The 14,484-nt window shown below is 51.8% G+C and overlaps 1 protein-coding gene across 1 annotated transcript in view; it reads right to left on the reverse strand.

Annotated features, from left to right (window-relative positions):
• FBN3 (fibrillin 3) overlaps positions 1 to 14,484 on the reverse strand; it is a 72,102-nt gene that overhangs the window by 30,034 nt on the left and 27,584 nt on the right. The window contains exons 31-43 of the mRNA XM_061152163.1: positions 13,578 to 13,703; positions 12,005 to 12,130; positions 11,478 to 11,600; positions 11,182 to 11,307; positions 10,062 to 10,187; positions 8,337 to 8,459; positions 8,019 to 8,141; positions 7,457 to 7,582; positions 7,209 to 7,331; positions 6,237 to 6,359; positions 5,760 to 5,921; positions 4,729 to 4,797; positions 3,705 to 3,830 (exon numbers count right to left, since the gene is read on the reverse strand). Of these exons, the coding sequence (XP_061008146.1) occupies positions 3,705 to 3,830; positions 4,729 to 4,797; positions 5,760 to 5,921; positions 6,237 to 6,359; positions 7,209 to 7,331; positions 7,457 to 7,582; positions 8,019 to 8,141; positions 8,337 to 8,459; positions 10,062 to 10,187; positions 11,182 to 11,307; positions 11,478 to 11,600; positions 12,005 to 12,130; positions 13,578 to 13,703 (1,602 nt within the window). The remainder of the gene's footprint in view (positions 1 to 3,704; positions 3,831 to 4,728; positions 4,798 to 5,759; positions 5,922 to 6,236; positions 6,360 to 7,208; positions 7,332 to 7,456; positions 7,583 to 8,018; positions 8,142 to 8,336; positions 8,460 to 10,061; positions 10,188 to 11,181; positions 11,308 to 11,477; positions 11,601 to 12,004; positions 12,131 to 13,577; positions 13,704 to 14,484) is intronic.

A 14,484-nucleotide genomic window follows, 5' to 3' on the forward strand; every position in this document is an offset into this window, starting at 1 on the left:
TAAAAATTTAAAAAGCATTCTTAATGGGCTACACAAAAACAAGTGGTGATTTATTTCACTAGGAGTGACATTTCCAAAAATGGCAGAGTAGGGAATGTTGGAGTTCTATTCCTCCACAAAAAACAACTATGGAGTTAGGCAAAAACTGACAAAATTAACTTTTGAGGAAATCTGGGACTCAGTCAAAAACTTAAAAAACCAGGGAACTTGACATATAGGATATACTAAAGAATCCACAGAATGAAAACTATTAGAACTATAAATGAGGTCAGCACAATTGCAGAATACAAGATCAACAAAACATTGACAAAGAAGTTTCAGTTGTATTTCTGCACACTATCAAAAAGTAATTAAAAGTGAAATTAAGGAAATAATTCCACTTAGCATCCAAAAGATAAAATACTTAAGAATAAGTGCAGCCCAAGAAGTGAAAGACTTGTACACAGAAAACTGTAAGATGCTCCTAAGAAAAATTAATAAGACCTAAATAAATGAAAAGATAGCCTGTGGACATGAATTAAAAGACTCATTATTGTTAAAATGGCAATACTCCCCAAAGTGATTTATAGATTCAATGTAATTCCCATCAAAATCCTAATGACTTCTCTTCTTTTGGCAGAAATGGAAAAGCTGATCCTAAAGCTCATATGGAGTTGTAGGAGACCCCAAATAGCCAAAACAATCTTGAGAAAAGAAAAAAAAAGTTGGAGGAGTCAGACTTCCCCATTTCTAAACCTACTTACAATGCTGAAGTAATCAAAAGAGTGTGGTACTGGTATAAGGATAGACATATAAATCACTGGAATATAATTTAGAGTACAGAAATAAACCCAGACATCTAGAGTCAATTGATTTTCAACAATACTATTCAATGGAGAAAAAAGAGACTTTTCAACAAATGGTTCTGGGATGATTAGATATTCACATGCAAAAGAATGAAGTTGGACCCTACCTTGCACCATTCCCCAAAATTAACTCAAAATACATAGAAGACCTAAATAGGAGAGCTAACACATAAAACCCTTGAAAGAAAACACAGAGGTAAATCTTAAAGACCTTGTATTTAGCAATAAATTCTTAGATATGACACCAAAAGCACAAACCAAAAAGGAAACAAAAAAACCCCAGATAAGCTGAATTTCATCAAAATTCAAACCTATTATGCATCAATGACACTCTCAAGAAAGTAAAAGACAACCCACAGAATGGGAGAAACTCTTTGCAAATCACATAGGTGATGGGAGTCTTGTCCAGCATATATAAAGAACTCTTACAACTCAACAAAAAAAGACAAACAACCCAATTCTTAAATGGGCAAAAGACCTGAAAGGACATTTTTTCCAAAGAAGATAAACGGCCAATAAGCACATGAAAAGGTACTCAACCTCATTAGGCATTAGGGAAACACAAACCAAAATCATGAGATACCACCTCACACCCACTAGGATAATATTACTTTAAATGATGGAAAATAGCAAGTTTTGATAACAAATGCGGAGAAACTGGAACCCTTGTATGTTGCTGGTGAAAATGCAAAATGGTGCAGCTGCTATGAAAAACAGTTTGGCAGTTCCTCAAAAAAGTCAAACGCAGAATCGCCATGTGACTTAGTGATTCTAGGAGTTAGATAAAATTTTCGACAAGGACTGGTTATAGAATTTGCCCAGCGCACAAGAAAACCCTTGTTTAAAGTATATGAAGAATTTCAAGATGGCAACAGCAGAGCATTAAACTAAGTGGAGAGGGCTGGGGGCATCAGAGTAGCAGGCCCTTGAGCCTGAAAGCTGGAAAGTACTGCCAGACTGCAGCCCTCAAGTGCACGGACTGACCCTGCAAGGCTCCACAGCCAGGGTCAACATCCAGGTTGAAATCTTCCTGCCCTGTGACAGTCAATAACTGCAGCACACTGCCATATTTGAGGAGAAGGCAATGGCACCCCACTCCAGTACTCTTGCCTGGAAAATCCCATGGACCGAGGAGCCTGGTAGGCTGCAGTCCGTGGGGTCGCGAAGAGTCAGACACGACTGAGCGACTTCACTTTCACTTTTCGCTTTCATGCATTGGAGAAGGAAATGGCAACCCACTCCAGTGTTCTTGCTGGAGCATCCCAGGGACGGGGGAGCCTGGTGGGCTGCAGTCTATGGGGTCGCACAGAGTCGGATACGACTGAAGCGACTTAGCAGCAGCAGCCATATTTGATGACAGAAGTTTTCCCTTTTTCTTTTGATAGTCTATGGGATAGGGAAAGCAGGGAGGCATGAAATATTTTTCAAGCATTTTGGGTTCTGATTCTGGTTTGCCAGCTCCCACCTACACATACACAGGGGCTTTCGAGCTTAGATCTCTCCCAGCCTTTACCATTTCCTTGAGTCTCTAAAGCATGAGAAAACTCTTAAGCGTCCCTCGGGCAGCAAGGAGACCAAACCAGTCAATCCTAAAGGAAATCAACCCTGAATATTCATTAGAAGGACTGATGCTGAAGTTGAAGCTCCAATACTTTGGCCACATGATGCAAAGAGCTGACTCACTGCAAAAGACTGTGATGCTGGGTAAGACAGGGCAGGAGGAGAAGTGGGCAACAGAGGAAGAGATGGATGGATGGCATCATTGACTCAATGGACATGAGTTTGAGCAAACTCTGGGAGATAGTGAAGGACAGGGGGAGCCTGGCGTGCTGCAGTCCACGGGGTTGCAAAGAGCTGAGCATGACAGAGTGACTGAACAACAACTAAAGGGTGCTGCTCAGAGTGGACAATCCGCTGTCCTTGCCTGCTGATGCTGGTGTCTGGTTGCATGCAGGTGCTCAGTTAATATTGTTGAAAAGAAAAAAAGGAATGGGTTGGTGGACAGATGGATGGATGAAGGAAGGAAGAATTTGATACACTGTATCAAAACAGCTCAGGCTCAAGGATCAGAATGGCTGGGCTGGGACCCAGTTTCTATCACTTACTAGCTGGTTTTGTGGCTCAGTAAAGAATCCACCTACAATGCAGGAGACTGGGTTTGATCCCCTGGGTCAGGAAGATCCCCTGGAGAAGGGAATAGTAACCCATTCCAGTATTCTTGCCTGGAGAATCCCATGAACAGAGGAGCCTGGTGGGCTATAGTTGCTGAGCTGGACATGACTGAATGACTAACACTTTCACTTTCACTGCTCAAGTGACTTAATTAACTCCCTTAGTTTCTGAATCTGAAAAATGGGGTCATAGTAAGAACATCTCCCCTGTGAGGCTGTTTTGGTAAATGAATGAATGGCAAATGCTCAGCTCCACGGTGACACACGATCACAGATACCAGTTAACTGTCGGTTGTTGCTAAGATGCAAGAGAGGACCGTAAGAGACAAGTGAAGGGGATGCTTAAAGGAAAGGTGTGACTGCTCTTTTGGTGTCTTTTTCCTTCCCCTCTTAGCTCTGGGCCTTGGTCAGCTTTTGCCCAGAGGAAGGGCATGGCTGCTGCGATAAAGCCAGATCATTTCTGAGTGGGAAGGAGGCTGGAGGTCAGGCAACGGGGAGATAGGGAAGAAGCAGTGGAGCAGAGGATAGATTGGGGCATTCCAAGGAGGCTGTCGCAGCCCTTCCAGTGGGCCCTGGGCAGCAAGGCAAGTGAGCAGACTCTGGAGTGGGGCATGTGAGCCCCCCAGGCCCTGAAGAGGAGGTGAGGCTGGGCAGAAATGCAGGCAGGGAGGAGAGGGCTCAAGCTCACCCTCACAGATGCGGGTATCCTCATTGAGGTGGTAGCCGGGTGGGCACTCGCACTGGAAGCTACCGAAGGTGTTGACACAGTTGCCCCCCTGGCACAGCCCTGGCAGCTCCTGGCATTCGTCAATGTCTGTCAGGAAGTGAGGAAGCTGTGCTTGGAAGCTACACCCAAGCGGAGTACTTGGGGGACACCCATGCCTTCCCCTGGGCCCTCCTGCTTCTTTAAGGACATCCAAGAGCTGTCAGATATTTAGAGGGTGTACACAGACTCTCCTGGGTCAATGTCCTGAATTCATCCTCTTTCCCTTCATTGGATAGTCCATCCTCTCATCCATCCATCTATCCATCACAAAGCTCCCTCTTAACGGAATTCTCCAATCTCATTATCCACTTTGGATAGAATAGATGGATGGATGGGTGGGTAAGTGGGTGGATGGAGATGAAAAGTAGTGGATGAGTGAATAAACAAAAATGTCAATGGACAAGAACATGAGTGCGAATGAATAAGTGGGTGAGTAGGTGGATGAATAAATGAAAGGAAGAATGAGTAGATGGATGCATGGATGTGTAGATGGATGGATATGGGAGGATAGATGTATAAATGGGTAGACAAGTGGATATGAAAAGCAGAGAATGGGTCTAATAAGCAAATGGGTCAATGGATGGAAAAAAGAATAACTGGCTGGATGGGTGGGTGGGTAGGTAAGTAGATGATGAATGGATGGATTGTAGATGAGTGGATGGATAAACGTACTTATATGTATATATATATGGATGAATGGATGGAAGGAAGGAAAGAAGAAAGGGTGGATGGATGGATGGGGAAGGATATATGGATGGGTAAATGGGGGATGGATGGATGGGTAGATGGGGACTGGATAGAAGGATGAATCAACAAACCAACAGGTAGAAGAGCTGAGAGGACCTGCCCCCCACCCCAAAGTTGCCCAACTCTGCTCCTTGGTGATGGGAGATGAGAGGAAGGTCAATCAGTGGGTACATGGATGGATAGTCTACCAGGAACTCACCTTCCAGGATGACAGTGATGGAATTAGGCCGGAAGCCCTCACCCCCTGGGCACAAGGTTCTGTACTCAGCTGCAAGGGAAAGAAACTCTTGTGAGGGGCCGTGGGGTGAGGCATTTGGGCAAAGCTCAGGGGAAGCATGGGAGGGGAGGTCCCCTAAAAAGGGTTCAAGAATGGGCCTGGCATCCTGTTACCATAGAAACTACATCCCTTTACCTCCTCAGCCTCTGGGGCCTAGAAACATTGGTACAATCATGGAGGATCTGGTGTCTGTGTGTGTGTGTGTGTGTAAACACTTGTTCACATTCAACATGTGAGCAGATGGATCTTGTGGTGGTAGTTGGGGATAGGGAGGAAGGATTCTTGTGATCCAAAACAAGACTCTAATGTGACCACAAGTTTCCCCCATGAAAGGAAGAGCCTGCATGTACATTCACACACATATATATGCCCCGGAATAAGTAGATACATGCCTCCCTGCTCCACACCTGAGGACTTTGCACATGCTGTTCCCACTGCACCACACACCCTTCCCTCTATGCTGCCTAGAAAACTCCTACTCATTCTTCAAAACCTCATTCAAGTCCCTTTCCTGGGAAGCCTTCCTTTACCCCCTTCGTCTCCATGGCTTCCTCTTTGGCCATCACTATGTCTCAAACAGACTCTTAGAATAGTTCCTCTCTTAACAGTCCAGGGACTGTTGGTTTATGGGTGAGGGGCAGCGTGCAGTGGCTGTATTTCATCCTTCTCTAGGTTCCCATGCCCTAGGAATTCTCAGTGTTTGTTGATTGACTGAGCGGGCAAGTAAATGTAAACATACAAAGAATTTGCAGGGAGAATGGCAGAGGAGACTTTGGGGGGAGGTCAAGACGACGAACTGCTGAGAATATGTTGTGTGACGCAGGGTGAGTCCTTCTCCCTCTCTGGTTCCCAGTGTCTCTCCCTTAGCAGAGATGACCCCCTAAGCCTCGAGGGAGCCGGGACCAGGGCTAGGGCTCTGTCTTCTCCTGCCCCCACTCCACTCAGGGACTCACTGGTGTTGGCCGGTGGGCACAGCTCACAGGGGTTGCCCCAAGCCCGACCCAGGGAGCAACAGCAGGATGCCCGGGTGACGCCAACCCCGATCTCCGCACTGCAGGAAATGCCACCGTCCCCTCGATCCTGTGTGTCCAGGAAACAGTTCCCGACCCGGGTATCTAAACAGGCAGAAAGGGGTGGTTAGCAAGTGGTGGGGGAGAAATCGGGTGTGTGTTTCTTGTGTGTGTGTGTGCACCTCTTTGTATGTGTAACTGTGTATTACTCTATGTATGTCTGTGTGTGCATATGTCTGTGTGCACATGTGAGTCTGAGCATCTGTCAGTCTAGAGCCCAAAGGCTGTATCTCAAAAGACAGGGATGACTGCTCTGGCCAAGGGCCTGTCTGTCAGGAGCAGGTGGATGTGGGTGACACAGCATGACCCCATCCAGCGCATGGACCCCAGAACCCCACCTGTAGCAGAGTGTGTACTTACCCACGCAGCCCACGCCGCTGGGATTCAGCTCAAAATCCTGGGGGCAGTTGCAGAGGTAGCGGCCAGGGGTGTTGACACACAGGCCGTTGATGCAGTTCACAGGATCTGCACACTCATTCACATCTGTGGGGTGGGGGCACCATCAGCAGGGATCCTCCCCTCTCAACTCACTTCCCTCCTGCCTTTTTCTTGGGGAGTCGAATACCTGGCTGCTGGGGGCCGGTCTTAGGGACAAGGCCCCTGGGAAGAAAGCCTGATGGGACAGTAGCCTGTCCCAGGCAACCCCCTGCCTTCCCCTGCTCTTTTCTACTTGGCCTGGAGGTTTGCCTTTGCCAGCAGAGTTCATGAGCTAACATACAAAAACCCGATATTGAGGACATGTTTCAAGCCAGGGGCTGGCAGACTACAACTTGTGGGTCAAATCCAGCCCCCTATCTGTTTGTGTAAATAAAATTTTACTGGTACACAAGCACAACCATTCATTCACTTATCACCTATATCTGTTTCTAAGCTACAGGGCAAAGACTGTATGGCCGAAAACTGAAAATATTTACTGGCTGTCCCTTCATTGAAAAAGTCTGCTGAGCCCCATTTGGGATAGACAGGTGGGAGACCATTTTGATGGTTGCGGTGGAGGGAGCTCGACTTCATTGATTTACAGCGTCCTTTTTTTCTTTTGGTCACATGGCATGCAGGATGTGAGATCTTAGTTCCCCAACCAGGGATCAAACTTGTGCCCCCTGCAGTGGAAGCGCGGAATCTTAATGACTGGACCGCCAGCGAAGTCTCCCTGATTCACTGCATTTATTTGGGGGATGATAAATGATGATGATGATGAAGGTTAACGGGGAGGGGCACTATTGGAGATGGGGTCAGACAAGGACTCCCTCCACTCTGTAGAGGACATGTGAGAAGAGATCTGAGGGAATTGATGGAACGAGCCTGCCACCCCAAACCCTGTGGACCTCACACCTGTGCAGTTGCCACCACTGCGGTCCAGCTCATAGCCCTCATTGCAGATACAGCGGAACATCCCCGGCAGGTTCTCACAGCTCCCGAACACACAAATGTTCCCGAGGACACACTCATCCACATCTGAGGAGGAGCGGAGCCCAGGTGAGCACAGCCTGGCCAGCATCCCGCTCCAGCTGCCCCCAGCGCGCGCCAGTGACTCCAGGGACCCCCTGCTCTGCCCGCACCCCGGCCGCCCCAGACCTCACCCTGGCAGGCATGCTGGTCCTCGGTGGGGCTGAAGCCCATCTCGCACTCGCAGCGGTACCCGCCGGGGACATTGAGACACTGCCCATTCTCGCAAAGGGTCACGTTCTCTGCACACTCGTCCCTGTCTAAGGGGATTCAGAGGCGGGGGGCTGGTGGTCAGCCGGTGAGGACCCACATGGTGGGGGCAGGCGGCCCTGATCACTTGAACCCTTCACTGTCACCTGGAGTTCCAGGGAGTTGGCAAGTAGCCTGGGGGGACTCAGACCCCGACTCAGTGGGCAGGTGATTGAGTCAGGGCCAGGGAGAGGACAGGGGACATGGTCGCTCACAATCTGGGGTGGAGGGCCAACAGAAAGCAAGTATTCCTGTTCCCATACCCAGAAAACTCTATGCATTTGGAGTCCAGTGGAGAAGACTGCCCCTAAGGGACTCAGGGCCTGGCCTCTGGCCCCAAGGGCTAAAGGTACATCCTTTCTGGCATCCACAGAGCAGTGAGTGGATCGGTCCTTGGCTGTCCTTTCTGGACCCCTCCAGCCCTCCCATCCAATGCCCCGACCTCACCTTCACAGAAGAAGCCATCCCCAGAGAAGCCCAGGCGGCAGGCACAGCGGTAGGAGCCAGGGGCGTTGAGGCAGTCAGCTCTCAGGCTGCACCCATGCTCCTCGGAGGCGCATTCATCCAGGTCTGCAGGAGACGGAACCCAGGGTCCCCCAGGTGTGTGCGATGGGGGGCTGTGGGGAGGCAGACCCTCCAAATCCCAACACTGACCCTCCCCCATGAACGTGCCTGAGCCCAGCCACCTCTGCCCGGCTGTAGCCTGTCCACTCACCCCACCCATCTCCACTTCTCTGCCCGGACCTCTGGCCCCCAGACACTTACCACGGCATTCAAAGCCGTCCCCAACCCAGCCTGGCTGGCAGCTGCAGCTGAAACTCCCAGGGGTGTTGAGGCAGAAGGCATGACTGTCACAGCTGTGTCCCCCAAGCTGACATTCATCTACATCTGGGAGAAGAGGGATCCAGGCATAGGAGGGCAGGACCAGGAGATGGGGTGGAGGACAGTGGACCCCCTAAGAGGCCTGGGCCTAGTAGAAACAGGCCTTCAGGTACAGAGTAGGGAGACTCAGGGCAGGAGCAGGAGAAAAGACCTTCCCTAGGGTAGGACGGGGCCCAGAAATGCCCCTTCACCACTGCAGGAGCTTCCACCCTCACCCAGAGCCCAAAAGGAAAACCCCCAAACCCAACAGGGCATGACTCCCAGCATGCCCCAGAAATGGTCTGAAGTGGCAGCGTGAGAGACTCAGGGTAGACAATAAGAGGAACTGTCCTTGGTTAGGATTCCTGGCTTTCACTGAAGGGCTTGGGTTCAATCCCTGGTTGGGGAACTAACATGGCACAGCCAAAAAGAAAAAAAAAGAAAAAGTCTCTGTCTTCATGAATACTCTCTCCCTCTAAAGCAGGATTTCCTTCTAAACCAGTGTGTCTAACCCTCAGCCAATTTTGCATCAGCCTTATCATCTCTGCAATGTTCATAAACCACCTAAGTGAGCTACCATTCCCTGAAAGCTTTTCCTTTGTAAGAAAAAATGTTTTATTTGACTGCACCAGGTTTTAGTTGTGGCATGCAAACTCTTAGTTGCAGCATGCGGGATCTAGTTCCCTGAAACAGGGATTGAATCTGGGTCCCCCTGCACTGGGAGCCAGGACATAGTCTTAGCCACTAGACCACCAGGGAAGCCCTCACTAAAAGTTTCTTTACGCTGTCTCCCATCTTTACTTACACGAATGTACTTTAAAAGAAAAACGTGTAACAACAATCTCTACGAAATCATGGTTTGGATGCTCTGTTTCCTAATGTTTGCTTCTAGTATGCATTGAAATAACTACATAATGATGGCGAATAGAATTGTGTTCTCCGCCCCAAGAAAGCAAGTTTCAATCCTGACTCTCAGAACCACTGGATGTGACCTTTTTTGGAAAGCAGGTCTTTGTAAATGTAACCAAATTAAAATGAGGTCCTCCTGGATCACAGGGGGTCCTAAATGCAATGACCGGTGATCTCATAAGAAGAGGGAAATTTGGACGCAGAGAGAAGAACACCCCGTGATGACAGACGTGGAGACTGGAGTGATGCGTTCAAGGATCATGGCCAACACCAGAGGTGAGGAGAGAGGAATGGGCCAGTTCTCCCTCTGGGCCCCTGAGAAGGAACCAACCCCTCTGACACCATGATCTCAGACTCTTCCCTTCAGATCTGTTCTATAGAGAGGAGACGTCTGTGGTTCTGAGGCACCAGGTCTGTGGTCATGAATGACTGACATGTTTGAATGTTCATTGCTGTGACACTTAAAAGCATCAGGCTTGCACGCCTTGGGAACTGCTGTGGTTGCTGAGGGATCCAGAGTGCCCCCTGCAGAGCTGTCAAGGGAGCCCCATGGGCATGTGATCAGATCCTATTTTTGCTTCAACGCGAGGGCCCACCAGTGGAAACGTGTAAGAATGAGGTCTGGCCTTGCTCTGCCCCAAGGGATGGGGTGGACTCCACGGACCCTGAGCTGGTCCCTCGGGGCACCCCCTGCGTCTGCTCCACTGACCACCAGCTCACCGGAGCAGCCCATGGCCCCCTTCCTGATGACGTAACCCAGCTGGCAGTGGCAGACAAAGGAGCCCCTTGTGTTCTCGCAGACCCCATGGAGGCAGATGTGGGGGTTCAGGTCACACTCGTCCACGTCTAGGGAGTGACAGGAGAAGAAGCAGGTGAGGGTGGGGTACAGCAGCATGGCTGCGTGCCCTGCCACTTGGGTCCCCTGTGTCCAGGTTCTTTTTGCCCATCTTCAAGGGTAGGGAGCTCCCCTAATTCTACTTCTGGGCAGAGCTCCCCCTATTCCACCCCTGGGCAGCTGCGAGAACTCAGTCAACATTCTATAGTTCATATTCCATGGAACACATCAGACATACATTCCCAAAAAGATTTTACACCAATACATTAAGAGGATGCTAAGCTAAAGCTAAGGCCTGAAGGCCTTTTCAGAGCCTTTATTGCCAATGTGGATCTGCACGAAGGGATGGAGGAGGCAGCATTTTCTACTTATCTTGGTCCCAAGCCCCTTTTGTTCAGTGTTTCCTAAGATTCCTGAGATCCGGAATGCTTAAGCTGCCCTGAGCTGGACACACCTCCCTGGGAGGGCTCCATTTCTTACATCCTTGTACTCTGGCCCCAGCTCTACCCTAATGGGGTCACCAGTCCACATCTGCTCCCCAGGGCCTGTGCCAACCAGCCCCCACCAGAAGACGACAGTGACCCTGGCAGAGACGACAGAGACAAGGTCCCGAAGCAGGGCTCAGAGAACACAGCGCCTTTGTATCTCACACACCTTCCTCTGCACAAAGCCCTTGGCCTATGGTGATCTTATAAGGTGACACCCAAAGCCGGGCACGCACCCGGCTGTATGCTCTGGGTACACAGTGGGTGTTTAATAAGTGTATTCTAAAGAACAAGGCTCGGGGGGCCTCTGCTGCTGTGAAGAAGATCCCGCAGGTCTCGGTGCAGGGCCTCGGGGTGCAGGTGGCCAGGAGCAGACCACCAAGAACAAACCTGCATCTCCCCTGCCCGCGTGTTCTGGGAACGGGACTAGTGTCTGTGTCGCCCACCTGTCTCCTTGTGGAAGGCCTGGTGGGTGAAGTGAAGCTGCCTCCTCCACCTGTATGTAGTCCCAGCTCCTCACCTACACACATCCTCATGTCCAGCGTGGCCACAAAGCCGTCATAGCAGAGGCAGCGGTGACCCCCTGGCATGTTGGTGCACTGGCCCCCGTCACAGATGTCCGGATTCTGCTCACATTCGTCCACATCTGGGGGACCAGGGTAGGGGTCGGACTCCAGGTGGGAAGGGACAGAGGGGGAACCCCAGGGACACGTCTGCGGGGTCAGTGGCCTGGCTAGGGTGTGGCTGGCTTCATTTGGACCAGGCCAGGTGGGTTCCCACATCCCAGGCCGGAGGGAGGGGGCCGCACCCACCCACCTTCACACGCCCTCCCATCGGGCATCAGAGAGTAGCCAGGTCCGCAGCCGCACTGGTAGCTGCCCTTGGTGTTAACACAGTGGACATGGCAACCACCGTTCCTGGTGCGGCATTCGTCCACATCTGCAGGAGACAGGGAGAGGTAGGGGGCACCGCCGGGAGTAAGGCAAAGTGAGGTGGGGGGCGTGACGGAGGCGTGACAAGGCAGGAGGCGGGGCAAGGTGGGGGCGTGGCAGGAGGCAGGGTGACGTAGGGCGAGGTGGGGGCGTGGCAGGAGTGTGGCAAGGTGGGGGGCGGGGCTTAGTGAGGGTGTGGCAGGAGGTAGGACGTGATGGGAGGCGGGGCAAGCTGGAAGCGGGAGGCTGGGCGAGGTGAGGACCTGGCGGAGGCACTTCAAGCAGGGGGCTGACTGTCGCGGGGTGCGGCGGGGGTGGTCAAGGGCAGGGGCAGGGGCTCAGACTGAGGCCAGGAGAGACTGCAGTGGCGGTGGGGGCCGAGGCTGGGGCTGGGGGCGGGCGCGGTCTCACCCACGCAGCCTTGGCGGTCAGGCGTGCTCTGGAAGCCCGCATGGCAGGAGCACTGGAAGGCACCGATGACGTTGACACACTGGCCGTGCGGACACAGGCCGTCACTCAGGGAGCACTCGTCCACATCTGCGGGGGAAACAGGTGGCTGGTAAGGGCAGCAGGTGGTGGAGGGGCCCCAGGAGAGGATGGGCCTGTGCCCAGCCACTGGGACACAGGCATGCACAGTAATGCACTCACACTCCTGCATCTATGGCCCCCCATGGGTGTGAGTCTACATCTCACCCTGGTACAAACACGTGCGTGAAGTTGTTTCAGTCGTATCCGACTCTTTTCGACCCCATGGACTGCAGCCCTCCAGACTCCGCTGTCCATGGGATTCTCCAGGCAAAAATACTGGAGTGGGTTGCCATGCCCTCCTCCAGGGGATCTTCCTGACCCAAAGATTGAACTTGTGTCTCTTATGTCTCCTGCATTGCAGGCGGATTCTCTACCGCTGAGCCACTGGGGAAGCGCAGTACAAATGCGCACCTCACCCTGATCCACACATCCCCCCAGCTGCACACTCACAAGACACCCAAAACACACCCTTGATACACACTCCCCCTCAGCAGACAGACCCACAACCTGATCCACACAGCCACAGGCACACAGCTCACACAGCAGCACACCCTAACGCTCCTTTGCATGCAAACACAATCACCCTCAGGAGACACACATCTGCACAGCCAGATGCACACTCAGACTCACAAACACGCCTCACACCCACTCATAAACACATCTGCACACCTTGCATTACATTGGATCTGTCCTTGTGTCACATTTTCTTTTCCACTCAGGTAGACACAACAACCTTTGTGAGCATGTGTACTAAGTCACTTCAGTCGTGTCTGACTCTTTGCAACCCCACGGACTGCAGCCCACCAGGATCCTCTGTCCATGGGATTCTCCAGGCAAGAATACTGGAGTGGGTTGCCATGCCCCCCTCCAGGGGATCTTCACGACCCAGGGATCAAACCTGCATCTCCTGTCTCCTGTACTGCAGGCAGATTCTTAACCGCTGAGCCACTAGGAAAGCCCCAACCCCTGTGTACACACATACAAACACACGCTCAACAGACACACCTATATGCACACAGCCCCCTCCACAAACACACCCACCTGTGTGCAAACACATGCCCACACTTAGACACACACTCTCTCACAAGCTTATGTAGACACACAAATAACCACTCCCATCGCCTTACCTAAGAACAATCATCCTTGTGTAGACACACACTCACAGACTCACACAAACACTGATACACACTCACTCTTGGACAGACGCATTCCCAGAAACACACCTGCATGCTCACACAGACACACAAGTACACACTCCTTCCATCTCACAACCACAAAAGTGACACTTCACATGGGTCCACACTGACCCACACTCACAGACTCGATTTTCCATTTTCACACAGAAAGACACACAAGTGTGCTCTCCCAATACCTGACGCATGCACACAAATACACAAGTATGCACTCAGGGAGATGCACACACACACACCCTCTCCCTCTTGCGAGCCACACTCACCTTCGCAGGCAGTGCCCTCGGCTGCCAGCGCATGTCCTGGGGGACACTGGCACTCATAGCTCCCATCTGTGTTCGTACAGGTGCCTCCCCGGCACAGCAGTGGATCCCGGGCACACTCATCCACATCTGGGCGTGTGGAGAGAGAGAGGAGGTGTGAGATGCTGACCCAGGTTGGTGTGATGGGGCTCATGGAAGCTCCCTGCCGTTGCCCCCATCCCCCAACCCTGTCGCCCTGGCTGAGGCCGAGAGGGTCTGGAGTCCTGGGGTGTGGATGAGCCAGGGGAGTCAGAAGGGGAGGGAAGCTGGAATTCTCAGAGTTTTCAGGGACATAGGCTGACATTCCTGGAGCTAAAGGGGGCCCTGAGGGGCCTCCTCCCCACCCCAGAAGAGATGGGGGAAGACCAGACCCTGCCCCACCAGGCATTAGTTCACAGAACCAGGGGCCTCACTACTCATCTCAGCCCCTTCCTCCCACTCCAGCCTCAGGGGCTTCCTCCCATCCCTCATGTCAACCTCAGGGCCTTTGCACACACTGTTTCCCCCTTCGCCTTCCCCCCTCCCCACAACAGCTTCTTCCACCCCTCAGGCCCACCCCAGAGCCTTTGCACACACTGTTCCCCCTTTCCACCCTCCCTCCTCTCCACAGCAGCTCCTTCCATCCCTCACATCCACCCCAGGGCCTTTGCACACACTGTCCTTTCTCCACACAACTCTTCAGCCCTTCTTCACCACAATTACTCCCACTCTCTTGGCCCCACAGAATGGGATACATCCCTAGGGTTCTCAGCTCACACTGCACCATATAGCCCTTTCAAGTGCTTCTGACAGTGGCTCTTTATTTTCTATTTGTCTAGGGATTTGTTTTATCCTACTAGGGCCTGAGCTCCAAGGAAATGGCCCCCTGTAT

The sequence above is a fragment of the Dama dama genome, chromosome 9, assembly GCF_033118175.1.
Source record: "Dama dama isolate Ldn47 chromosome 9, ASM3311817v1, whole genome shotgun sequence".
NCBI classification, from domain to species: Eukaryota; Metazoa; Chordata; class Mammalia; order Artiodactyla; family Cervidae; genus Dama; species Dama dama.